General features: G+C 39.0%; 1 protein-coding gene across 2 annotated transcripts in view; it reads left to right on the forward strand.

Annotated features, from left to right (window-relative positions):
* Nucleotides 1-27,051, forward strand: part of ULK4 (unc-51 like kinase 4) — a 684,359-nt gene that overhangs the window by 212,540 nt on the left and 444,768 nt on the right. For both annotated transcript variants that reach the window (XM_046001316.1, XM_046001317.1), the window contains exons 23-27: nt 9,997-10,130; nt 11,768-11,889; nt 12,043-12,099; nt 19,018-19,069; nt 19,172-19,266. In XM_046001316.1, coding sequence (XP_045857272.1) covers nt 9,997-10,130; nt 11,768-11,889; nt 12,043-12,099; nt 19,018-19,069; nt 19,172-19,266 — 460 coding nt within the window. The remainder of the gene's footprint in view (nt 1-9,996; nt 10,131-11,767; nt 11,890-12,042; nt 12,100-19,017; nt 19,070-19,171; nt 19,267-27,051) is intronic.

A 27,051-nucleotide genomic window follows, 5' to 3' on the forward strand; every position in this document is an offset into this window, starting at 1 on the left:
GGCTGCAGATAAGTGGTAATGTTTGGTCAGATTGTGATTAAGAATTGAAGGAATGACAGCCTGTTTTAGAAGTTCTCAGTGCATGAATGAATTTTCTTGACTTTTGAGTTTCACACTAAGATCATCTGTATAGATATTTAATTTGAACTTCCTTAAATCTCTAATATGTTTGCCTTGGGCTAGTTTTGCTAAAGAGCATGAAGAGCATCCTAGTCATCAGCTGGAAGGCTGGGCCCTGGCTGCCAGAATCCTCGGAGTCTTCGGGGGAAGGGGCTGAAAGCCCCAGTGGGAATTAACGTAGTCTCTATTTGTACTTTGGTAGTGGTCTCTTTGATTTGGTCTACTTTCTCCCAGTCTAGAAACTTTCTGTTTCATTTTCTCTCAGAATAACCTCCCAATTTCAATGTCTTCTTGGGTGCAAGTTCAGTGGCAGTCACCTGACTCATTGGGTAGAGGAGGTAATCTAGGGATAAGCTGCTTTTTTTTTTTTTAATCAGATTTTGCCCTGTATTTGTTATTTTACTCTTTCTCTTTCACACTTAGTTTTATTATTATTTTTATTTATTTTTTGACAGAGATCACAAGTAGGCAGAGAGGCAGGCAGAGAGAGAGGAGGAAGCAGGCTCCCTGCTGAGCAGAGAGCCCGATGTGGGGCTCGATCCCAGGACCCTGGGACCATGACCTGAGCTGAAGGCAGAGGGTTTAACCCACTGAGCCACCCAGGTGCCCCCACACTTAGTTTTAGAAGTACCTTTTTAGTCAGTAGTACCAGGCAAGTGGTTATCTACCTGGAAGAATTATGGATTTGAATTTCTTCCCAATCCATATGATAAATCAGTTTCCAATGAACTGAGGAATTCAGTGGGAAAGACCAAAAGAAGGAGAAGAAAGAGAAAGAAGGGAAAAGAAGGGGAAGAAGAAAGATCTCGACCATATAGGTAATGTCTACAAGTCAGTAAAAGAAGATTGAAAACCTAGTGGGAGAATGAGCAAAACACCTGAACAGGTATTTCACAAAAGAGGAAATAAAAAAATATGCTTACCATGTTAATAATGAAGAAAATTCAAATGAAGACCACAAGATATGGATGGGTCAAGATGCAATCTGACACCAGTAGATATCGATGAGCTTACAACTCAGAGGAAACTCCTACCTGGCTGTTGGGACTACCTTGGAACAGCCACTTCGGAAAGCAGTGGGGCAGCACCGTGATGTGGAACTTTCGTGGTTCTCTTTCTATGTATGTACCTGAGCCTCTTTTGCCCCTGTAACCCAGGATACAGATGCAGCAGCCTTCACAGTGGAATGGTCTGTAAGAACGAAAGCTGACAGCAGCCATAATGCCTCTTACTAGAAGATTGGGTTAATAAACGGCTGTACATCCTGCATGTTCTTTTAAAACAAAACTGACCTGATGGCTATTTTATTTCCTTACAGGAAATGTTTACATTTTTCTTACATCAAAAGGAGTAGTAAAGTTTTAATGACCTGTATTTCCACACCATCTCCTGAAAGACAGCATACTCCCTCTTACTGTAATCACTTGAGGCAGGGCTCTAAACACAGGGGAAGCCAGAGGCAAGATTTTCAACCATGATGATTTGTGAGTAAGAGAGTAGGACGAGGAGTAGTTTGCACTCTGGGATCTTTCAGGAAAGCAGTTTCTTAAGTTTGGTGGTAGACGTGATAGTAATTATTAATATTAATAATTACAATAATTGGGGGCCTGGGTAGCTCAGTGGATTAAAGCCTCTGCCTTCAGCTCAGGTCATGATCTGAGCGTCCTGGGATTGAGCCCCACATCGGGCTCTCTGCTCAGCGGGGAGCCTGCTTCCTCCTCTCTCTTTGCCTGCCTCTCTGCCTACTTGTGATTTCTGTCTGTCAAATAAATAAAATCTTTTAAAAAAATAATAACAGTAATTAACAGTACTAGCTACCATTTTTTGAGAATTGACTGTGTGTCCTACCCCAGGCTACTAGCTCATTGAATTGTCACAGCAGTATCCTACAACGTGGCATTATTATCTCATTTATAATTAGAAAACTGAAGCTTTTAAGAGTTAACAAAATTTGTTCAGTATCACAGTTTTACATAGTGCTGCAGGGAATTACGTACAGGTTTGGTGACCCTGCTGAAGGAAAGGAGAAAAAAAATCTAGACATCGGCCACGGACCATAATAAACTTTTGGAGGCAGTGCTGTGTAATCCGCTTACTACTTTTTGAAAGTCATCCTGACACTTGGCACTGTGAGAAAGCATAACTCTATAGATCTTACAGAGAGGGATAGTCTTTTTGCCTGCACTCAGCACTTGTCATTTGGTAGAGTCTCATGTGTTATTGAGCATTATATCACCTAAACAATATCTTTTCTTTTCTCTTTTTTTTTTTGAGAACAGCTGACATGTGATGTTACATTACTTTGAGATGTACAACAGAGTGATTCCCTAACTCTGTACATTGTCCTGTGTCCACTGCAAGTGTAGCTCCCATCTGTCCCCATACAACGCTTTTACAGTACCAGTAGGTATATTTCCTATGCTGTGCCTTTTATTCCTGTGACTTAAAAAAATGGACTCTGTAGGACAATGATATTATTCCATGTGTTGAGTAGAGAGCTTGTATTCATTGTTCAAAAATCAAAGAAAATTCAGAAGTGAATATATATATACCATATCTTCTTTATCCATTCATCTGTTGATGGACATCTAGGTTCTTTCCATAGTCTGGCTATTGTAGACATTGCTGCTATAAACATTCGGGTACACGTGCCCCTTCGGATCACTATGTTTGTATCTTTAGGGTAAATACCCAGTAGTGCAATTGCTGGGTCATAGGGTAGTTCTATTTTCAACATTTTGAGGAGGGGGTTGCTGGGGGAGGTGGGATTGGGAGAGGGGGAGCGGGCTATGGACATTGGGGAGGGGAGGCGAACCATAAGAGACTATGTACTCTGAAAAACAACCTGAGGGTTTTGAAGGGTCAGGGGTGGGAGGTTGGGGCAACCTGAGGGTTTTGAAGGGTCAGGGGTGGGAGGTTGGGGGAACAGGTGGTGGGTAATGGGGAGGGCACGTTTTGCATGGAGCACTGGGTGTTGTGCAAAAAGAATGAATACTGTTACACTGAAAAAAATAAATAAAATGAAAAAAAAAATTCAAAAAAAAAAAAAATTCAGAAGTGAGAAATACATTCCACCTTGTGTTCCGAAGCCCCAGAGCACCATCATGCAATATTAAGCATTGTTATTAGTTGCTTTTGGCTTGTGTATCCTTCCAGAGAATTTTTTATCCAAGGAAATGTGAGTAAAGATCCTATTTGTCTGTTTACACACACAAAAAAACTGTTTTGAACTTTTCCTGTTTTATTTAACAATGTCTCTTATACATCTTTCCCTATAATATATAGAGAGTTTCCTTTTTTTTAATAGTTACAGTTATTATTATTATTATTATTACATTACATTATTACAGTAATGATAGACCATATTTTATTTAACCATCCCTCTTTTGCTGGGCACGTTCCTCCTTAATATCTTATTGTTATAAGTAGAAAAATATGAATGTGTTGCAGGTATACAATTATATACAGAATAATTTCTTCCTAGAGGTAGATTTGCTAGATTTTTTTTTTTAAATTTTGAAGATAACTGCCAGTCTGCTGTCTCTGGGATTTGCACCAAGTTATACTTCCACCAGCAGTACTAGGCTGTTGGTATCATCCAGAGTCTTGATGGCGGTCTTTGCTATCAAACTTTCTGCATTTGGCCATTTGAAGGCTCTATGGTTATTTTAATATACTGTTGACCCTTGACCAATATGGGTTTGAACTGTATGGGTCCACTTTTATACAGATTTTTTTTTCAATAAATACTTTGGAAAAATTTTTTGAGATTTGTGATAATTTGAAAAAAGCTTACAGATGAAGTATATAGCCTAGAAATACTGAAAAAAATTAAGAAAAAGTTGGGTATGTCATGAATGCACAAAATGTATATAGATACTAGTCTATCTTATCAATTACTGTCATAAAATACATATAAATCTATTATAAAAAGTTAAAATTTGGGGCGCCTGGATGGCTCAGTCAGCTAAGTGTCTGACTCTTTGTTTTGGCTCAGGTTGTGATCTTGAGGTCCTGGGATTGAGCCCTGCATAGAGATGTGTGCTCAGCGGGGAGTCGACTTCACCCTTCCGCATGCCCCCCAACTCATGTGTATTCTCTCTCTCTCTCTAAAATAAGTAGATAAATCTTAAAAAATGTTAAAATTGATCACAGCTCAAGCATACAGACTATACAGGGTGCCATTTGTAGTTGAGGGAGATATAAAGAAATGTAAAGATGCAGTATTAAATCATAGCTACATAAACTCACTGTAGCACATACTGTATTACTATAAGGATTTATAGCTACTTCCTGGTGCAGTTGCAGTGAGCTCAAGTGTGGGGAGTATCTGCTTAAAACATCATGTGACACTAGTTGTCTGTGCTTGAGCCGCAGTTCATCTCTGTAGGAAATTGCGTTATGCCAAAAAGTGCTGATGGAGGCATAGTACTCCATTGTACATATGGACCATATCTTCTTTATCTATTCGTCTGTTGAAGTGCATCTTGTCTCTTTCTAGAGTTTGGCGACTGTGGCCATTGCTGCGGTGAACACTGGGGTACAGATGGCCCTTCTTTTCAATACAGCTGTATCTTTGGGGTAAATACCCAGTAGTGCAATTGCAGGGTCATAGGGTAGCTCTACTTTTAATTCCTTAAGGAATCTCCACACTGTTTCCAAAGTGGCTGCACCAGCTTGCATTCCCACCAATAGTGTACGAGGGTTCCCATTTCCCCACATCCTCTCCAACACTTGTTGTTTAGAGAGCCCAGATATGGACCCACAACTGTGTGGTCAAATAATCTTCAACAAAGCAGAAATACATATACAGTGGAAAAAAGACAGTCTCTTCAATAAATGGTGCTGGGAAAATTGGACAGCTATGTATAGAAGAATGAAACTTGATCATTCCCTTACACCACACACAAAAATAAACTCAACCTGAGGCAGGAATCTATCAAAATCCTAGAGCAGAACATAAGTAGTAACGTCTTCAACATTGGCTACAGCAGCTCTTTTCAAGATATGTCTCCAAAGGCAAAGGAAACAAAAACAAAAACAAAAATGAACTTTTGGGACTTCATCAAGATCAAAAGCTTCTGCACAGCAAAGGAAGCAGTCAACAAAACAAAGAGGCAACCCACAGAATGGGAGAAGATATTCACAAATGACACTACAGACAAAGGGCTGATATCCAAGATCTATAAAGAACTCCTCAAACTCAACACCCAAAAAACCAGATAATCACGTCAAAAAATGGGCAGAAGACATGAACAAACACTTCTCCGAAGAAGACATACAAATGGCTAACAGACTCATGAAAAAATGGTGATCATTAGCCATCAGGGAGATTCAAATCAAAACCACATTGAGATACCACCTTACACCAGTTAGAATGGCCAAAATTAAGAAGTCACTATGTTTTATGTTAGATCCTCTGACCTTATTGCTCCTATCGCGGAAAGTTGATACCATCTTACCTACCTCTGCCTATTCTCCCCACCCTCAGCATCTGGCAACTACTGTTTTACTCTCAGTTTCTTTGAGTTTGACTTTTCTTTTCTTTTCTTTCTTTCTTTCTTTCTTTCTTTTTTAGATTCCACACAAAAATGCTACCATGTAGTATTTGACTTCTTGACTTGCTTGACTTAGCACAGTGCCCTTAAAATCCATCCATGTTGTCTCAAATGGCAGAATTTCCTTTGACATGTGCATAATACTCTGTTCTATTTGTATACCCCATCATCTTTATCAATTCATCACTTGATGAAGCAAATGGAGGAAATATTTTTCCTCCATTTGTCTTTTGATCTTACTTATGGTATCTCTTCCTTAGAGCTTTTCTTATAAATTTTATTCCTTCCTTCCTTCTTCCTCTCTCCCCTCCCCTCCCTTGCCTTTCCCTTCCTCCCTCTCTCCCTCTCTTCCTCCCTCCCTTTCTCCCTCCCTTCCTTATACAACCCAGCAATATAAATACCAAACACGTCAAACAGTAGAATTAAGAAAAAGACCTTGGGAAAAGTAAGGACCAAGGAATTGCTTCAGAGAACTAGGTAAAGTCTTAGGGCTTTCAACAGCAATATGTGTCTAGTCAGCTAATATTTATCAGGCACTTATTTCATGTCAGGAACTGTACTCAGAAGTAGAAAGATGTGGTGAGTAAAATCAGATACGGTTCTTGCCCTATGGTATTTTTAAATTTCCTGGGATGCAAACTATCAGATAATCAAAAATACATTATAAAAGGTATAAAAAGTACATTATAAAATGTATGAAAATTATAAAATATCACTGGCCAGGGGAGAAGAGAAGAGCCATGCAGGCAGAGAGGCAATACCTTGTTGCTGGGGAAGGTGAGAGGGGCTGGAAGAACAGTGTAACCAGAGGAAAAGAAAGCAAACCAAAGCTGGAGATGCAGTTGGGGGCCAGACACTATAGGCCTTGCAGGTCATGATAGGGACTTTTAAGAACTCCCATGTTGGGGCATCTGGGTGGCTCATTGGGTTAAAGCCTTTGCCTTTGGCTCAGGTCATGATCCCAGGGTCCTGGGATTGAGCCCTGCATTGGGATCTCTGCTCAGCAGGGAGCCTGCCTCTCTGCCTACTTGTGATCTTTGTCAAATAAATAAAAAAAATCTTTAAAAGAAAAAAGTACTCCCATGTTAAGGACAGTGGGATTCTACTGAAAGATTTTAAGAACAGGAGGAACCTGGTGGACAAGTTCCACATAGATGTAGGGTGTGTAAGAGTTAAAATGACAGAGTAGAAGGACATACACCAGTTAGGAGGCTATTGTAGTTGTGTGGAAGAAGGTAATATGGAAGCTTGCACTTGATTGGGAGCGGAAAAGTGTAAGGGTTTGGGAAACATTTGATGATTGATGTGCTGTGGGAAGTAAGAGAAAAGGAGGTGATAAGGATGACTCTTAGGCTTCTGGTTTGTATTAATAGGGTAGAGAGTGATGTCTTACAATGGTACATTATATTCTGAAAGACCACAGGTTTGTTGGATGATAATCATGTTTACCTGGGATATGTAGATTTTGAAATGCCTTTGAGACAAACAAAAGCAGAAGTCAAATCAGCAGTGGAATATAGAGACCAAGTTTGGGCTGCAGCTCTGGAATTGGAATATATACGGGTGTGTATCATGGAATTCAAATCATTGATGGAGATCAGATCGCCTGGGTCAAATGGTCGTAGGAAAAGAGCAGTAGATCTAGAACTGAGTCTTGATAAACTTGAGCATTTAGAAGCATGAATCAACAAGAGACACAGAGAAGGACCAACCAAAGAAACTGGAGAAGAACCCTAGGAAGGTATGGTGTTATGGTATATAGAGGAGTAGGAGGGGTGACGACAGTGTTGAACACTGATGACACGTGCCCGCTTGATTTGATGTCAGTGACCTTCAAGTGAGTGATGACTGTGAGAGAGACTGGGTGGGTTGAGGAACATGTAGGAGGAACTGTGGAGGTGCTAGGTATAGATTTCTGTTTTAAGAGGTTTGGCGAGAAGGGACTGAGAAGCAATGAGGAAGTTGTTAGAAGAATTATGAAAATTATGTTGTTAAGTGGCTGAAAGTAAATATATAAAAGGGAAAATGAGTAATTGGCAGTTTTAAGGTTCTGAGAAGGTAGGAGAGAATGAGAGCTAAAGCATAGAGCAAAGGAAAGATAGGTCCTCTGTTGGGATGGGAGGAAAGGTGGCTAGGATGTGATTCATAGGAGGTGTGCATGTTGAGACTTAGGAAGGACAGTTCCTTCATGATGCTTTCTATTGTCTCTGTACAATAGGCAGAATCATTCAGTGAGAGTCTCATGAGAGGGTGGACCCTTGGGGTTTGAAGAAAAGAACAATTTGAAAATAGACTGGACATACATTGACCAATGAGATACTCAGATTGCTGCTACTGCTCTGGGCCATTCAGTAGTGGTGTCATGCATTTATGGTGGAGTTGAGCTTCAGCAGCCTTCTCTGCAGGCATCCAGAAAGCCGATCTTTGGACTCATCCAGAGTACGTTTGGCTAGATGGGCCCAAAGAAAAGACAGAGGACAAGAGGGTATCAAAATGATAGATAATGGGATATAATCAAAGCAGGAAGTAAGTGAAGAAGAGAAAAGTCTTGGTGGATTGGGAGAAAATGTTATGGATTCAATTAGGAGAAGTTTCCTGAAATTGAGGATTGGTCACAGTGGAAGAGCGTGCAAGTAGGATCAAGAGCAGATTACGGTTAGAGGGTGTGTTTGAAATACTCATCTTGGAGGAGACAACGTATTCTTTCACTTCAGAAAAGCTGTTGGGCAGATGGTTAAGGCTGGGCAGGGAGATGTCAGGCAACCCCTTTTTGGGGAGCAGAAAAGGAAGATTAGCTCCCCCCCTCCTTGGTATTTTCAGGTCGCTCTCCTTGGGTTGGGCTGAGGGAACAGTGCCAACTAATCAAGAGATTCTTAAAGTTGCTGCTCTTGTCTCAGAAGCTTCCGGCCATAACAACAGTGTGTGGTGGCATGTGTTTTGGAAGCTCCAGGCTGGCTGGCTGAACAGGCTGTCCCCGTACACTGTATCACATCTCCTGAAGCTCTTAGAGTCCATTTATCATGAAGTCTCAGGGTCTCATTTCTGTCGTTTACTTGCCATCAGGAAGTTTTGTCCTGTGAATTTTTTAAGTAGTAGTGATACACTGCCGGTGATTACTGAGTGTTTTCCCTGATTTTGATGAATGCCATGTGCTTGTTAGAGTGTGGTCAGCACTGTCATCAGTGACTCGAGCAGAGGATACTAACTGGCTGATGGAAACAGACTTTTGATTCGGTGTTGCCCGCGTGTGTTCACGTAGAGCTCCAAGTAATAGTGAGCAAAAATGGCAAAAAACCTGACCAGATCTATGAAGAGAGCTACATGAATGCTAAGCGTTACGATTTCAGTATTCTTTATATCTATATGTGTTATGTACAAACCTCCTTCCTCCCAGCTGACAATAGGAGTTGGTTGGAAGTTCTCTCTGGGAAGTAAAAATTGGGTGATATGAGTGAGAACAAGGGAACTGAGAAAAGGAATGATGAGGAATGATGGCATGGGGAATGTAAAGGGGCTTTCATGCAACAAAATCAGTGAACTCACTGCCCATTCAAGAAACAAGAGGAGTGGGCATTTGGGAATGTGCCTGGTGGGTTCAGCAAAGGGATGAAACATGAGCCTAAAAGTTTTCAACCTTACCCTCAGTATCTGGAGTATGGCCTGGTATGTTCCTTGGGTCTGGGCTGGGCATACTTGGTCAGAGATTGATGCACTAAATGCCAGTGGGTTGAAGAAGTCCTATGTTTGTTAAAGGACAGAGATCATAAAACGGGAAAAGGGACATGTGAAATGCAGCTGTTTTGTTATAGTGTCTGCTATCCATATCATCCAATGTTGAAATGAAACTCTTTCTTTGGATTTATGTACACAGTTAGTGAAGGAGCCGGAATTCATGGGACTTGCCTGAGGTTCCATGCAAGTTTAGTACTGATGACCAACAGAAGTGCAGACAACTTGTGGTTCCACTTTGAATCTTTGAAACTCCAAGAGCGCTCTTCTGCCCAGACGTCTTTTTCTGCCTTTCATCTGTCATCTGAAAAATGCAGTTTCTTTTCCCAGGTCAAGGCTAAATGAAATCAGGGCATTATTTTGTAATATGTTGGCAGATACATTCTAAGTTGCCTTATTTTCTTACTGCATAAACGTTTAGATTTTTCTAAGGTAAAAATAGACTGTGCCTGACAAATTGCTACAAATCCAAATGTCAGCATGATTGGGACTGTGCCCCCTGGAAACACTTGCCTTGGCGGCATTTTCAGACAGATGCTATCAACTTTTCTATCATGAGAGGTAATCTTTTGCACTTTCCTGTATGTAGACTGGTGATGTACATCGAGAGAGACAGCAGAAAGACCACTCCAGGCAAGGAGCAGCAAAGCAGCAATGAATACCTGTCCAGATGCCTGGACCTTCTCATCCATCACATTGTGCAGGAACTGCCACGGATCCTGGGTAAATCGGGGCCTCCTCTGCAGGCCCCATGCTGATTGCCTTTCTGCGCATGGGTTTTTCGGTTGTGCCTCTTTCTTAGTCTTGCCTCTCACTTATCACAGGCGAGTGCAGTGACACCTTTTCTTGGTTGTGTCATTTCAAGATTTCAATTCAAGATTTGCTTTATCTGTTTTATAGTTATTTTGAATCAGTGACATGACTGAGGCAATGAGCAGGCTAAAGGTTGCACTGAGGTGTTCTCTGTGGTGAACGGGCAATTTTGGAAAATCAACACAAGGAAGACATCTTAAGAGCTTAAAATTGAACTTAGGCTTTCTCGAGATTTCTCTTTGCCTAATTCTGAAGAAAAAAATTTTCCTTCAGGTTACAGCTACACATTTATTTATTGTCAAAAGAATTTTAAAATGCACAGGTATTAATGTATAGATATTAAAGAATTTTAATTTTGAAGTTCAAAGTTTAGAAACTTCTCGAGTTTGAAGAAATTTAAATAAATATATCACATAAGGATTTGCAAAAGATGTCTATTCCAGTTAATCTCTTATTCATTGTTGTTTGGAGAAACTAAAATAATCTAAGGAATGCATACATTTTATTTAAATCCCATTCCATGCTTTTCCAGCAGATGTAGCTATAAACCAGAAATGTTTAAAATGTGAAATTTGATCCAGTCTCTTAAAGTAAAATATACTTAGACTCAGAAGTATTGAGTATTAAATCAGAATAATGAAAATATCTTCATGGCTGATTGATGGTATCCTTTGGTCCTTACTTACACTTTGAGAGATTTTTTTTTTTTTCTGCCTGTTAATGACTGAAAATAGAACATTTCGAATTTTTGGGGGGGATTGTAACCTTTTATAAGATTTCAACCTGAAGACTACAGTCTGGTCAATTGGTAGTTGAGTTTCTTAGTGCCAGACTCATCCTGTTTTAGGATGTGATGCTAAGATTCAGATGTCCACAATACAAGTTTTATTTATGATTGGACTTATCATCCAAAGGGAAGTTTTAGGAATTGATCCTTTTTCTTCCATCCTGTTCTATTATTTAAAAATTGCAGGCTGTAAACTGTTCACTTACATATTTTTTAAGTAGGCTGGGCATGGAACCCAATATGGGGCTTGAACTCATGACTCTGAGATGAAGACCTGAGCTGAGATCGAGAGTTGGGTGCTTAAACAACTGAGCCACCCTGGAGCCCCCATTTTTAATTTTTAATTTTAAAATTTATTTTATTATTTATTTATTCATTCATTCATTCATTCAGTGTTCCAAGATTCATTTTTAATTTTTTAAATAAATTTTTTCTGTTTACAGAAGTGAAAAGTGCTTGTGGTTAAAATTTGGAAAAGACCAAAAAAACAAAGAATAATCATCATGTTGAAAAACCACTACTATAAACTCTATTTAAAATTGCTAGATGAGAGATCAAACTTATATCCATTCTGTCCCCAGAGGCCACAGCTTTCTGTTATAATCTCAATATTTGTGAATAAAATAACACAGTTCCTACCCACTTCTTTTATTTGCAAAGTAATTATTGCAGCAGCCCCATGAGTGTTCAAGCAGTGATGGTGGTCCTGACGTGTTTGTGGTCTGTAACGTTCGTGTGTGCTCTGGGATGTGCTTTGCAGGTGACATTCTTAATGCCTTGGCTAATGTTTCTGGCCGCAAACACCCATCAACAGTCCAAGCGAAGCAGCTGAAGCTGTGTCTACCCCTGATGCCTATCGTGCTTCACCTCGTAACTTCTCAGGTACTGTCTTATTAGCAAAAAAAAATAATGTAAAAGTGACTCCCTTTTTGGTTAAACTGAGTCTTAGAGATAGCAACTCAGACAAAACATTTTTATTTTGTTTTCTTACACGTGGCTTTCAGGATTTAATCTGTGGAAACTCTCATCACACAGGTATTTCGACCTCAAGTTGTAACAGAAGAATTCCTTTTCAGTTATGGAACTATTCTTGTGAGTAACACTGAATTTTTAACGTTCCTAATAAAAATGTGGCTGTCTCTACTGTCTGTGGAATTTGGTGTCAGAATGAAGTAATTTTAAAATCCTTGTGGTATTTATTTGACTCTAGGGATGTGACCTTTTTATATTTTTATCTGTTGACTGTAATAAAATTTGACATTTGGAGAAAAATACATTCTCTCCTGATAATGTATTTTGTTCAGATACCGCCCAAGTAGGGTAAATAAGTCCATAGAAAACACTTCATAGATTTTGGTATTAAACGTTGTGAAAAAATTTAAAATAGTCAACCTGGAGAGAATGGAATGCTGGGAATATATTATCATCATTATTTACTGTTGTCCAGTTACATGCAGTGTCTCTTTTTATGATGGCATTTCTCTAAGTTAAGCTTAATTTAACTTTTTCTTTAATTTTGATGAGATGGGTAACAATGGAAAGCAAATCATTGTCCTACTTTTCACTTCATTTTTGTTCACAAAAAATAGTCTTTTTGTTCAGGTTGTGGCTCATGAATCATATTCTCTTTTTTTCTAACCTGGAATAGTTATATATTGTTGATAAAATGGGGACCTACACAAAGGGGAAGCTGAGGTATTTGTCACATGCCATCTCCAGTCTTACTTTGATATTAATAACAAACACTCAATTGAGATTTTCAAAACGCCATAGAGGTTTCTAGTTAAAATGAGGTAAACATCTCTATATTATCCCAAGTTTGGAATACAAAAAAATGACTGTCCTCTGCAAGTGGGAGTGTAGTTTTCTAGAAGGTTCATCATAGAGTAAAATAATGAAGTTTGATCACTGATTTTTTTTTAAGAAGTGTGTTCAAGCAATGTAATTAGGGTCCTTTTGTACCTAACTTCAAATCTTTATTATCGTAAGTGCCTTGAATCCCAAATTTTGCAAAGTATGTAATTTTGTTATTGTACATTCATGGATTTGCAAATTATTAGAATTTTCATTTGCTATCTTCTTTAATTTGCCTTTTAATCTGTTTTTAAGTACGATATAGGTATCATTTTGGCATGCCGTAATTCCCTGATCCTTTTGCACTGAGCTATCGTTGCCTGGAAATGGTAGTTTTGCCCTTATAGCCATCTTGGAATCTTTTGACATGATGTTTATTTGGGAGGCCGATAGTTGTCCTTGTTTGCTCTCTTATTTTTTTCTCCTGTGGAGTGCTTTTCTCTGTGTACGTTAATTGACTACAGTTTAGGTTTTCAAGGAACTGGCAAGTGTCTCCAACTAAAAGTCTTTATGAACTTCAGGAATTATGTGTGTATTTTGGGGAGAACACATCTGCTCCATCTAATGCTATGCTCCAGACAAGGGAGGAGGCCACACCAAGGAGGGACCTCCTCATCTCCAAAGACTGGGTGAACTCTGTGGATTAGGAGGTGGTCTGTAGTGCCCTCTTAATATAGGCCCTTTTAGGGAATGGAAAATTCTCTGGTTGAAAGGTAGTTAGGGTAGTGGAAAAATCTTTAGCAATCTCCCCCCTCCCCCGCCCCACGTAATGTCACTCAGGTAGAGGGAGTTTAGGGAAGTAAAATGGAAAAGATCTTTTGGCTTTTTCCATGATGTTTTCCTAGTTTGGATCATGATCAGTCCCAGAATTTTTTCATCATTTTCCTCATCTCATATGTTATTTGGCCTTAGCTCTGTGTTCATTCTTCTTTTACTCAGTGTGGATGGCTTTGATGAAAAACTAGTAAAGGGGAAGAGGTATTGACTAAAATGAAGGACCTGGATTTACTTATCTACAGAGTTCTTATGCATTTATTATGAACTCTTGAGAGTTGGTTGTTACTTCTGCGAACTGATTCATAATCTATCCAGAGGGTGCCAAAGGTATTATCGAAGTCACTGTGCCCTGCTGATGCCACTGGGCGAAGTCAACTCATCCAACATCCTCCAGCTTCACAGAAATTCAGAGTGCAGATTAGCATATTAAAGCCTCTTGAATTTTGTGCTTTGAAATAATTCTTTTAAATTTTGTTTTGGTAAAGGTTTCCTCTTTTTTGGGAAGAGGTTTTGTTTGTTGTTTTTTTTGCGCATGTGCACACGCGTGCACACGTGTGTGTGTGTGTAGAGAAGGGGGCTACACAGCTGTATGTAGAAGTCCTGTAGAAACTGTCCAGAGCGCGAGGCACTTTCTGTCCTGGTGACCTGAGGGGGTCATTCTGGTGTGTGTATTTAGTACTGTGCTTTGAAAGCCTTATTGTTCTACCTGGAGTTAAATATTATTTTTAGTATTTTTTTCAAAATATATCTGGTAGAATAGCTTAGTTTGCCATCATTTGAGCTACTCTAGCCTGGTTCATCTTCAGTAGCTATATCCAGTGGCAGCAAGTTGCTCTCCAGAGCTTTCTGGGCTTCGTCTAAAGCAGCTCTCCAGGGGCTGCTGGCCTGCCTTCCACAGCTGTGGAGACAGCAGTCAGGCTGGTGTGGTGGCCACTCGTGAGAAGGGTCCTGAAGGAGCTGGGCTGGAGGGAGCGGTGGCGTTGTACTTCCTGTTGGTCTCACTTCTCATGCTGGCACCAGGCATGGTTTGCCTATTTGACCCATAGACGTCTTTTATTTATTTATTTTTTGGGGGGGAGGGGTAGGAAAATTCAGGACTTCTTACGTATGGACACATGAGTATAGCAATTAACATTTTGTAAACATATTTTTCCCAACTAAAGTGAAGTTTTCGTCGTCTTATGTTTCAAAGGGGCGAGTATTTGGAAACAATTTAGCAGGGCACCTTTAAACCATTATTAAGCTTTCAAAGGGTCCAGGCAAAAGAGGACTACATAGTTGGTAATTGCTACTTTCCCTTCTGATTAACAGAAGTGGTGTGTCATCATACCCGCATTTCTCTCCACTTTAAAAAAAAAAAAAAAAAAAAAATATATATATATATATATATATATATATATGGATAGTGTGAGCCTCTAGGGAAGCGCAATGGGGAGATTCTCTGGTGAATACCATAGTTCTGTGGGGCCTCCATTGAACTGGGCTGGGAAATAGGAAGCAATGACACTAAGGAAGTGCGCTCGGGAACTCATGATGTGTATTAACCTAATGTTCACTGTGTTTCTTGTGTCCTTTTGAAAATGCTCTTGATTAATGAGTGGAGGAAGAGGATTTTGCGGTGTTTTTTTCTTAAAGTCCTGGCCTTGTAAAGTGCAATAATAGCAGTGTGGTGGCTATAGTTTTCTCCTCAAAAAGACCACACAATTCTAATTTTCAAATACAAGAAATGATAAAATTCTTCTGGTAAAATTTTTATAGAAAAGTATAATGATAATCTCCTTTATTAGTAAATCTTTACTTATCCTGTGCATTGAGATAATTATTTGAAAAGAGATCTACTTCCTGCCTTCTGCAGATTTTTATTTTAAGTGAATGCTGGTTTGTTGGTAGGTATTGACCTCAGCTGCAGTAGATAGAGCAGAGAGAGTGCACTCTTAACATTTTAAAAAATATGATACTATGTACTTGGTCACTGCCACACGGATGTTCCTATTATGACCCCCTGCCTTTTATGAATGGCAAGTTAATTTATATACATAGTTTGCTGCAGGAGCTCATTTCCAGCTTCTTTGAAGTACTGAATGATACTGCAGAGCACTGGCCTGCCCTCGAGGTACTGCTATTCCTTCTAGATGGTACCATTTTTGGGCCCCCATTCCTCCATGCAGGGAGCCTGGCTGTGGGGTAGGTATCTATCCTCTCTGCTCCTCTTCGAAAACTCCCAGCTTCGAAGCTTGTGCCCTCAGAGGGTGGCCTGTGTTACATCCTGTGCTGTGCTCATACAGATTCCTGGATCATTGCCCCTCATGCCTCAGAATCTTCCAGCATTGAGCTCACTGCTAGTGTCTCCATGCTGCATCTGTCCATGTTCTTGGAAAACCAGACCTCGCTTGGACCATCCTTGCAACACCTCAGCCTCTCAGCCTCTCCACCGCCTCTTCCCTCAGGAGTCTGTCTTCCTTCTCTCAGCTGCCTGCGCCCATGACATTTCCAGGACCAAATTGTCTGGCCACCACCCCTGATTCTCACCCCACTTCCTCTGCTCCCCATGTCCAATAGCCCTTCGATTCCTCTGAGACTTAAATTGGTCTTAGCACTTTTCACTCACCATCCTCTCCTGCCAAGGGATAACAATGTCAATTTTCTCTTCACCCAGCTTCAAGTCTCTTGTTCAGTCCCCATTATTGCCTTACACAAACCTGTAATTCCCTTTGCTTTCTTCTTCTAGTGTCCTCCTCTGGCAGACCCTAGCTCCGGTTCTATGTAATTCTCCACCTCCTGCTTTGAGTGGCTAATATGGCTAGAAAAAAACTCAATGAAGTAACTGGTCTCACTTTATTTTTTTCTTTATTTTTTTGTAACTGATCTCACTTTAAATTCATGACTGCTCTTCTCAAGTGAGCCCTCTTTCTGCACATTGGCCCGTCTAGCGTATTTTCCTAATTTATTCACCTTCAAGCTTACTAGAAGAAGAAATTATCAAAAGACATTAAAATTGGTAAATCAATGAAACATTCAGGAGGGATTTTTTAAAATTAAGCAGGAAGCATAAGGAAGAGAATAAGTTAAAAGAATCCCATAATTTCACTATATAGATAACCCTCTTGACATTAAAAAAGAAAAAAACATTAATACACATATATGGCTAGAAAGTTCCAACAGTGCAGAAGGGCAGAAAATGAAATGTGAAAGCCCATCTCCTAGGCTAGCATTCTGTCTTCCTAAAGGAAACCTCTGCTGGTGGTTTCTTGTGATTCTTGCTTGAAAATTTTTGTCCTCATCTGTGTTTGTGTATTATCTATATTTAAAAAAATATACACAGGAAAGATCATAGTATAAACACTGTGCTGTGCCTTCTTTCTTTACTAAGTAATACATAGACCTTTAAATAGATATATTTAAGTCAAAAGACATCTTTCTCTGAATATTTTATTCAACATCATATTTACTCAGCAAAAGTTATGTGCCCATTTTGGATTTTGTGAAATTATTTCAACCAAATTATTATGACAGGCTTATGTTGCCTATTTAAAATTATTTATTATATTATTTCTTTTTTAGTTTTTTGGTTTTTATAGTCATAGACTAAAAAAAAACAATTTAAAGTATCTCATATGTTCAGCTTTCAAAAAGCATATGTCTTTGAAATTTTGTCTTAAAGGCAATTGTGCTTATTTAAATTATAAAATATATGCTCATTCAAGAAAATGTAGAAAATTATAGTGAGATTTGAAGGAAAAAATCACCCATAACTCCACCAGTTTCAGAAACAACCCCATTGTTAACATGTTGTTTACTTAGCATGTTTCAATTCACATGTATGCATCTGTGTGTGGAAAACTGTATGTGTAATGTGTATATATATATATATATATGCACACATATATACATATATGACTTACACTGATATGTGGTTGAGATTATGCTGTGTGTATATATGTAAATAGATTTATATTCTTTTTTTTATTTAACTTAAAGATTTTATTAGAGAGAGCAAGCAGGGGGAGGGGCAGAAGGATAAGGAAGTAAACTCCCTGCTGAACATGGGGAGCCCCATGTGGGGCTTGAGCTCACAATCCTGAGATCAAGACCTGAGCTAAGATCAAAAGTCAGATGCTCAACCAACTGAGCAACCCAGGTGCCCCTGGAATGTCTTAGTTCTTTTTTTTTTTAATCATTTTATTTCATTTATTATTTTTTAAAAAGATTTTATTTATTTATTTGACAGACAGAGATCACAAGTAGGCAGAGAGGCAGGCAGAGAGAGAGAGGGGGAAGCAGGCTCCCTGCTGAGCAGAGAGCCCGATATGGGGCTCGATCCCAGGACCCTAGGATCATGACCTGAGCCAAAGTCAGAGGCTTTAACCCACTGAGCCACCCAGGCACCCCAGGAATGTCTTATTTCTTAACTCAAATATGGGTTTAAGGATTTTCTTTCCTTTTATAGTGCAAAAACCTGTACATATGTTCTTTTATATATGTTATATATACTTGTTTATATTACCAGGTATTTTAAGAGGAACCATTGCACTCATTTTCCCTCCAGACTAATTGCTTACTTTTTTTTTTTTTAATACCACGGTAATCTTATACTTTATTTGGTATTTGTTATTATATACAAAATGTTATATATGTATTCTTTTGTGTGCCAGGGTCCAGAACTCCACTGTGGTGCTTCCACATGTCATCATCATGGCCATGCTGGTTGTTATTACTGTTGCATTCAGATCTTGTGTTCACAGAGTACCTCTTCTCTGTGGGGCCTTCAGCTAGGAACTGGGAAATTCACACAGGGAACTTGTAGGCCTGCCTCTAGAACAGTGTTGGGGGTCATCGTGCATGGAGGCACAGGGCTTTGGTTGGGGTTGGAGTAGCACATATATAAAAGGGACTAACAACAGTGGTGAACTTTGAAGGCCGTACTTGAACTGCTGCCTCTCGGTGCTAAGTGCAGTCAAGGGTAGACAAGGCTTGACCTTCCTGGGACAGGTTTGTTTCACCCAGTTATGTGCATCTGTACTAACTTCCAAGGTAGGGAGTAAGTGTAGTATATTGGAAATGGTTATGTATTAATTGGATTATCCTTACTTTTATAGGTTGACCTTTCTGTGCTTTTATTGCTATTGCATTTATTCCAACATTAAATCTCATGGGTGGTGATCTATGTGTTTAAAAATGACTATGGTTTACAATGTATGTATTATTTCATATGATCCTATTTTAAGATGATTGTAGTGTTTATAAATTGCATATGGTATGTAATACCTTCCAGGAATGATTTCAGTAAGAATGATGGGTGCAGTTTCAGGGAAAATATTTTCTCTATTTTCTTTCAGAGTTATTTTGAAATCTTCACTTACTAATTTTTATTTTTTACAGAGTCATATTAAATCTGTAGACTCAGGAGAAACTAACATAGATGGAGCTATAGGTGAGTAGACCATGGAACATTTTGCATCTTTGTTTGAGGTACTTTGATGTTGTGATTTTGCACATGAAAATAAACATCTGTAATAATTACCTGTATTCCTAGGACTGATGGCATCAGAAGAATTTATCAAGATCACACTGTCGGCATTTGAAGCAATAATACAGTATCCTATTTTGTTGAAAGACTATTGCTCTACGGTCAGTTCCGGCAGCTTGTGAGAAAGATTTTTTTTGTTTGCTTGGTATTTCTGTATGTAAAGAGAGTAATTTACATATGTTTGGTTCATATATGTTCCTCATATGAAATAACCGTTCAGAAAAGCTGCCCCCTGATGAGATGAACATCGGAAGCGTCTTCCCTCATTGATTTCTTTGGGATTACCGATGCTCATTATTCTGTTTCCCTTCTGGTCCACACCTTACCCCCAGCTTGCTGCTTCTTGCTTCTTTCCTGGTTATTTGTTGTACCCAACTGCATAAACTCTTCCAACAGGGTTTCTTGGTCTTGGCACTGGGGATGGACCGTTCCTTGTTGTGATGGCTGTCCTGGGCATTGTAGGATGTTTCAGAGTGTCCCTGGCCTCTACCCACTAGATGTGGGTAGCACCCACTGCTTCCCCTGTTAGTGACAAACAGAAAGGTCTTTACAAGTTGCCAGATGTCTTCTGGACTGCGAAATTGCATCCATTTTAGAACCTCTGCCTGAGGGATCCTTAGCCGAGTTGAGCGCTGACTTTAGAGGAGGGAGGAGAGGCTACGTGATTTCATTCTCACCCACAGAAAGCATCAAGAAAAGAAGCCGGGTAAGATGAGTACCCTAGTTATCACTTTCCCATCTTCTCTAATGGTTCTAGGGATTGACTGAACTCAGTAAGGCAATTCTAACTTGGGATCTTTTAAGTGCTGGTAGTCCGTGGTGCCTGGGACTGGAATCATCTAAGGCTCATTTGCTCACATATCTGCCTCCAGCTGGGACTCTTCAGGCATTCTCTCCATCCTCTGTGTGGTCTCTCCAGCAGAGTGACTTCAGGGTGGCCTGAGTTCTTACATGGCATCTGGGGACTTGGAGGACACATGTTTCAAGAGAGTGGGGATAATTATTTTTTGAGGGTAGAAAATTTCTACCAATTCTTTATGGTTGTTTTCTTCTTCTCCTTCTCTATTTCCTCTTTCTCTTCCTCCTCTTTTAAAGTGCCTTAAAACGTGTGTAGTTTAACAAATAGTTGCACAACCAGTGCTTGAGAAATTGCCACTCTGTTGAAAAACCATGACTATAGCCCTGAATTCCCCTCAATCAGGATTCCTTTCCTCCTGGGAGAGACTTTCATGGTAATCATTCCCATGTATTCCTTTGTAGGCCTGTGTATGCATCCCTAAATGATATAGATTGGTTTTGCCTGCCTTTATAGTATGTATCAATACTATACGTGTTCATTTGTGACGCCCCTTTTTTTGCTCAGTGTTTGTAGGATATCTGTGTTGTTAAGTATCTTTATGGTTTAATTTTTCATTAGTGTATTGTATCCTAATGTTGAAATATGAGTATATGCAGATATCACAATTTACTTATTTTTTTTTCTCAATAGGCTTTAGGCTCTTCCTGGTTTTTGGCATTTACACAAAATATTGCTGTGGAGATTCTTGTTTTTGTATTTTGCACCACATGAGCATGCAGCATTTCTAGGATACATACTTTGGAGTGAAATTAGTGGTTATGGAATATTTGCAAATTCATTTTATCTAGAAAATGCCATAGTGTTTTCCAAAGAGGTGGTACTAACTTGTATTCACACCAGCAGTGCAGTACCCGATCCCCACATCCTTGTCAACTCCTGTTATCTCAGGCTTTATAATGAATGAATATATAGCGATATTTTACCATAGTTTTAAATGGTAGGATCAAGACTACTAAATGAGGCTGAGTTATTTTTCAAATGTTTATTGGCTACTTGAGAATATTCTTTTATGAAATGCTTATTCAGGTATTTCTGTGATTTTGATTTTGACTGTTGTATCATTTTTCTATAACTTACTGAGAGAAGTGTGAATAAGTTTCCTTTAAAGCTTATGAATTTATTTCTTGTGTAATTCTGTTTTTGTGTTATGTATTTTGAGGCCATGTTATTAGGTGCATGAAAATTTAAATTCTGGTGTCATTATATGAAATTGACCTTTTTTTTGGTGAAGTGACTTTTATTTCTAGTAATGCTTTTTGCTATAAGGCCCATTTTGTCTCATTTAATAGAATCACACATACTTTCTTTTGCTTAATATTTGTTGATATATCTTTTTCATTTTTTCCCTTCCAACAGCTCTCTATCCTTACATTTTAGGTCTGTTTCATAGTAAATACTGTATAGTATTTTTAAAAAATTTAATTTGACCAATATTTAGCTTTTCACTGGAACATGTACTCCATTTACATTTACTGTAGTTGTTAGTATATTGGCCTTCATTGTACCGTCTTCTTTCAGACTTTGTCATTCATATTCTCTCTTTTCTCATCTTTCATTTCTCTTCTTAATGACTTTTTTTCATTTTTTCTCCACAGGAATGTAGTATTTAGGTACTCCCTGTTCTTTTACCACTTACTGTAAATTTACAGTATGCGTATTAACTTATTAAAAGCTGAACTTAAAAAAAGCTCTCTTTTCTTTAAGTAACATATCAGACCTTTAAGTAAAATACAGGTTATGGGTCTGAGATCTTAAGTTCCCAGGGCAGCCTCCTCAGCAGTTCCCAGGAGTGTGAATGTGTGTGGAGGGGTTGGTGACTAGATCACTGGAATGATTTCTGCATTACTCTGAGAGCATAATACCCCCTCCTCAGTGCCCAGCTCAGGGTAAGAGACTATACAAAACTGGGTATGCTGGGAAGTCCCAAACTTACACCTTTCTCCCTGGCTCTGGTGCGCACCCCCCTCCCCCAGTACCCCCCCCCCCCAATGCCACTGAAGCCTGTGTTTGCATTACTGGTAGGCATCTCCATGGCACAATCAGGTATAGGCTCACGTGGTCTACTCCACTCTCTAGGTAAGACTTTCATTCAAGAAATTGGTCTGAAAGTTCCGCCACTGTCTTTTTCAGATCTCAAATACTATTAAGATTTTGTTCATTTATATTTTATCTGGCATCATATACTGTTTTCAGTGAGAAGGTTAATCCAAATAATCATACCCACTATTACCTGAAACTCTGTAATGGTCACTTTCTTTTTTTTTTTTTTAGAGATTTTATTTATTTATTTGACAGAGAGAGATCACAAGTAGGCAGAGAGGCAGGCAGAGAGAGTGAGAGGGAAGCAGGCTCCCTTCAGAGCAGAGAGCCTGATGTGGGACTCGATCCCAGGACCCTGAGATCATGACCTGAGCTGAAGGCAGCGGCTTAAACCACTGAGCCACCCAGGCGCCCCTGATGGTCACTTTCTTAGCGATGATTTCATTGAGTTTTTCATTGAGCTCTTACATGCTCCAGTGTTGCTTATTGATTCTTTATCCTGTGAACAATAATCCCATGGAGAATTTGTTAAGATCCAGTATTTACATGTATCTGTACTTACATGTATGTAGGCATTTAATTAGTTTATTTACAAAACATGAAATGCCATCATAATAACTACAGCCTGTGTTATGATAGGAAAGGTACCATTGCTTCATAAAATGGGCTTCATTAAAAAATATTTTTTAACGCTATAACCCATGGGAAATCTAATTATCTCTTCCTGAGCATGACTGGAATACATGAAATTGAAGATCCAGCACTCCCAGGAGCATAACATTGTTTGAAATGCTAGCACAAACTGTGTTCAAGGCTGCTGATCAATACTTTATTATATGGAAGTGATTACATGCATTTAATTCTTGATGAGTACAATTGCTTAACTCAGATTCTTCCTAGAGTTTAGACCACTTAGGTTCCTCAGAGTTGGAAATCAACAGTGTGGCCTACAGAGCTCTCAGATATACATAATGATTGGGATTGTTCAAAGAATTTGTTCCCATTCATGGTGATTTAAAAAAAAAAATGTTTCTAATAGCAAAGAGAAAAATAAAGGTGATTCTTAATTGGAAAATTATGGCAATAATAAACATAAGTCACCTAAAATATATTTCAGTTTCTTTTACTAAAAATCTAAGCTAAGTCATAATCTCCCCCCCTTATTTTAAATGAAATCCTGCCCTTTTGTAAATTTTTAAGCTAAAGCCTGGAAGTTAGCCAATACTGAGTAATTTATCTTTAAATCGGATTTTTGGATTAAGAGTTGGTGAGGATGTAGAGCATGGAACTCTCAAAAACTTGTAGTGGGAAAGTAAGTTGGTACAGATACTTTGGAAACCGTGTAGTAGCTATAGAAACCAAACATAGTATGTACATGAGTCAGCAGTTTCACCTCTAAATATACATTCAATAGAAATGTGAGCATATGTTCATTAAAATACACATAGAAGGATGCTCATAACTCTAAATGGGAAACTATCTAAATGTCCATCATCAACAATCTGATGGATAAACAAATTATGGTTTTGTCCTGTGATGGAATACTATGTAGCAAAGAAAGTGAATGATTTATAGTTATACTTAAAAACATGGATAAATCTCACAAAGTTAATACTGAGACAAAGATGGCAAATACAAAATATTATACAGTTGCATTAAATTTGAAAACAGGTTTGTCTATTTCAAGCTAGGATAGTGGTTATTCCTGGGGCAGGTGGTGACTGGAAGGGGCTATAAGGGGACTTGGCAATGTACTGGTAAAGTCTTATTTTGATCCAGGTGCAGACATGAGTCTCTTCATCTTGTGAAAGTTAACTGAGACATATGCCTAGGATTAGTATACCTTTCTGTATGTATGTTATGCTGAAATTTAAAAAGGTTGCATAAATATAAATTTTATTTTCATAAATTAGTTAAAAAGTGTTTATATCTTGGTTAAAAATAAGACTTTTTTTTTTGGCAAAGTAACTGATATGAATGAACATATCTATTAATCACCGGTATGGACTTGTATTGTGTAGTAGTTTCCTATCGTTTCTGTAATCAATTATCAAAACTTCAGTGGCTTAAAACAACACAAATTTATTATGTTAGGGTTTTGGAGGTGAGAAGTACAAAATGGGTACAAAAATGGGTCTGTGAGGTTAAAATCAAGGTGTCTGCATACCTGTGCTCCTAAGCAATAAAGGAAAAATTCTTTTTCCTTGTCTTTTCCAGCTTCCAGGGGCTATCTTTATTCCTTAGCTTATGGTCCCTTCTTCCATTTTCAAAGGTGGCAGTGTAACACCTTCAGATCTCTCTCTCTCTCTGACCTCTGCTTCCCCCCCATCCCCCCCAGAGAGAATCTTGAGCAGACTCTATGCCTGGTAAGGAGCCTGAAGCTGGGCTCTATCTCACAACCCTGAGCCAAAACCAAGAGTCGGACGCTTAACTAACTGAGCCGCCCAGGTGCCCCACTGACCTCTGCTTTTGCTGACACATCTCCTTCTCTCACTCTGATCCTCATTTGTCCCTCTTATAAGGAGGTCTTGTTTTTACTTTCGGCTCACCTGTCTGATCCAGGATAAATACCTCATCTCGAGATCCTTGATGAGGATCTCTTTTGCTGTGTAAGATAAGGAATTACCAGGTTTCAGGGATAAGGATGGTGGACATCTTTCTGTCTGCCATCATTCTGTGTACCACCGATTCCTATTTTTATCAGCAGCTTCATTGCTAGATTCATGGTGCTCAAATTACACCAGACTTGGCCAACATAAAGCCTTTCAAGTTGGCTCCTGTGTCCTTGTGACATACCCCATCACTTTTTGAGTGATTTTTTCCCCCTAACTTTCTGGCACAAGAAGATCTTCTTGCTTCAGCTTCTAGCTTCCCTGCCTTGGCTCAGTCATTTCCCAGTCAATTCTCTGAGGAGGCTGGGCTCCTTTTCATGGGAGGTGGCATTACTTAGGGCCCCAAGTGTGCTCCTCCTTCCTAGGATGTCTTGGATTCTAGGAAATGTATACATAAAACAGAGCTAGGGGGGGCACCTGGGTGGCTCAGGTCATGATCCCAGGGTTCTGGGATCGAGCCCTGCATCGGGCTCTCTGCTCAGCAGGGAGCCTGCTTCCTCCTCTCTCTCTGCCTGCTTCTCTGCCTACTTGTGATCTCTGTCAAATAAATAAATAAAATCTTTAAAAAAAAACAGAGCTAGGAAGTGGATACATGTATATACACATAGGAACACGCAGGACACACTCATATGCATGCTTGGATATGCCTGTACCTACGGACACACACATGTATATGTATTTTGAATCATGAGTTCACATTAAAACCTTCAAATCCAGTCCTTGTCCACATGATCCTTTTTTGCCTTTCCCTATTTCATATTTGTGTGTCCCTTCTTTCCTTTGTAAAAATTCTGGCTTCCAGCAACTTCACATTCTCTCATTTGCTTAATTGTGTAAGGCATCTGAAATTGTTACAGAATTGCTTTACCCTCACCAATACAAAAACAAACAATGAAATCAGGGAATCAGGGAGGGAATTCTTCCCTCTTCTCTGCCTCCCAGATGTAACCCAAGCAAAACGGGGGCTGCATGCTCAATGCTGTGTTCGTGAGGTACTGGGGTTGGTTCCCTTCATTCCCTTTCAGTGTGGTTCTCATACTGATCTGAAATGCAGTTGATTTGTTTTTAGTTTGCTTTCAATTGTAGGTTTTCTTTTCTTCTTCCTATCCTTTTTGATTTTATTTTTTTGAATACATATAAGATTAACATGCTTCCAAAATCCAAAGCCATAGAAACAGATGTATTCAGAGCAGTGTCATTTCCTTCCCCTGGGCATAAATCCCTTCTACTCTGTCACGGCTCCAGCACATCTTCCCTACTCTTACAGGTAGCTGGCCTCGTTGTTTTCTGGTTTTTCCTTCAGTGTTTCTTTTCGATGAAGAGAACAGATGTCTTATTTCTGCCTCTTTCTTGTATAAAAGGCAACATACTCTACTCTTTTGCACTTTGTTATTTTGTTTCATAATGGATGTTGGAAATTACTCCATTTCAGTTCCTAGAACTCTGTTTCTTCATCAGAGCAGTATAGTACTCCATGGTGTGTATATGGATCATAGGTTATTCAACTTATCTCCTGTGTTGGGACATGTAGTATCTAATGTTTTTCAGTTATAAACAAATAGCCTCATGCTTTTTCAGTTTCCCATTGTTGGAGGGGTATCTTCAGGGCCCATTTTCAGAACGTTGATTGTGGGATCAAAGGATAAATGCCTAGGGTTTACTGTTTTGCTTCCCCCCAAGTAGTATATGAGAGTTCCTGTGTCTCACAGTCCTGGTATTGCCAAGACCAAATGCCAGTCTTCTGAAATTCTGCCCCTCTCTTGTGCCTTGGGAATTTCTTAACATCTTTTTGGGTATTTAATATTGTAAAGAAGATATAAGCAAGTTGTGGCTAGCTTTCTTAGTTCTCCTCAAAAGGGCTGTTCTGTATGACCCACTCTGCCATTAGCAGAGGTAGAATTCATGTCTTAGGCATGTGTTCCCTGTATGTCTCATATTACTTTGTGTGGAGAAAAGGGGACTGGCAGTTGGTGTGAACATGTTAATTACTGTGCTATCAGAGATACCAGATTTTCCAAGGCCTGCTGCAATGAAGTAAGTGGTGATTAATTTTCAAATGTAGGATAAGAATTTTAATCGAGTGTCTAGAATAGTAAAACTTCACTTTTCAAATAATATACTTTCATCTATAAAATTAAAAAAAATAAAGGAAAAACACCCCTCTATAGAAATAACAGTATAAAGTTTACTTTCATCATAAATGATTATTTAACAAATATACTTTCCATAGGTGAAATTGTTGCTTTTTCCTCTGTGAAAAGAAGAAAATTTGAGTATGGTTACATTTCTGTTTACAGTTTAAAATGGCTAAGCTTCATGTTCATCATTTCTTAAAATGGAAAATAAGTCTCTTAAATGATAAAGTATCATTTCGG

This window comes from Meles meles, chromosome 4 (genome assembly GCF_922984935.1).
Source record: "Meles meles chromosome 4, mMelMel3.1 paternal haplotype, whole genome shotgun sequence".
Taxonomy (NCBI): Eukaryota; Metazoa; Chordata; class Mammalia; order Carnivora; family Mustelidae; genus Meles; species Meles meles.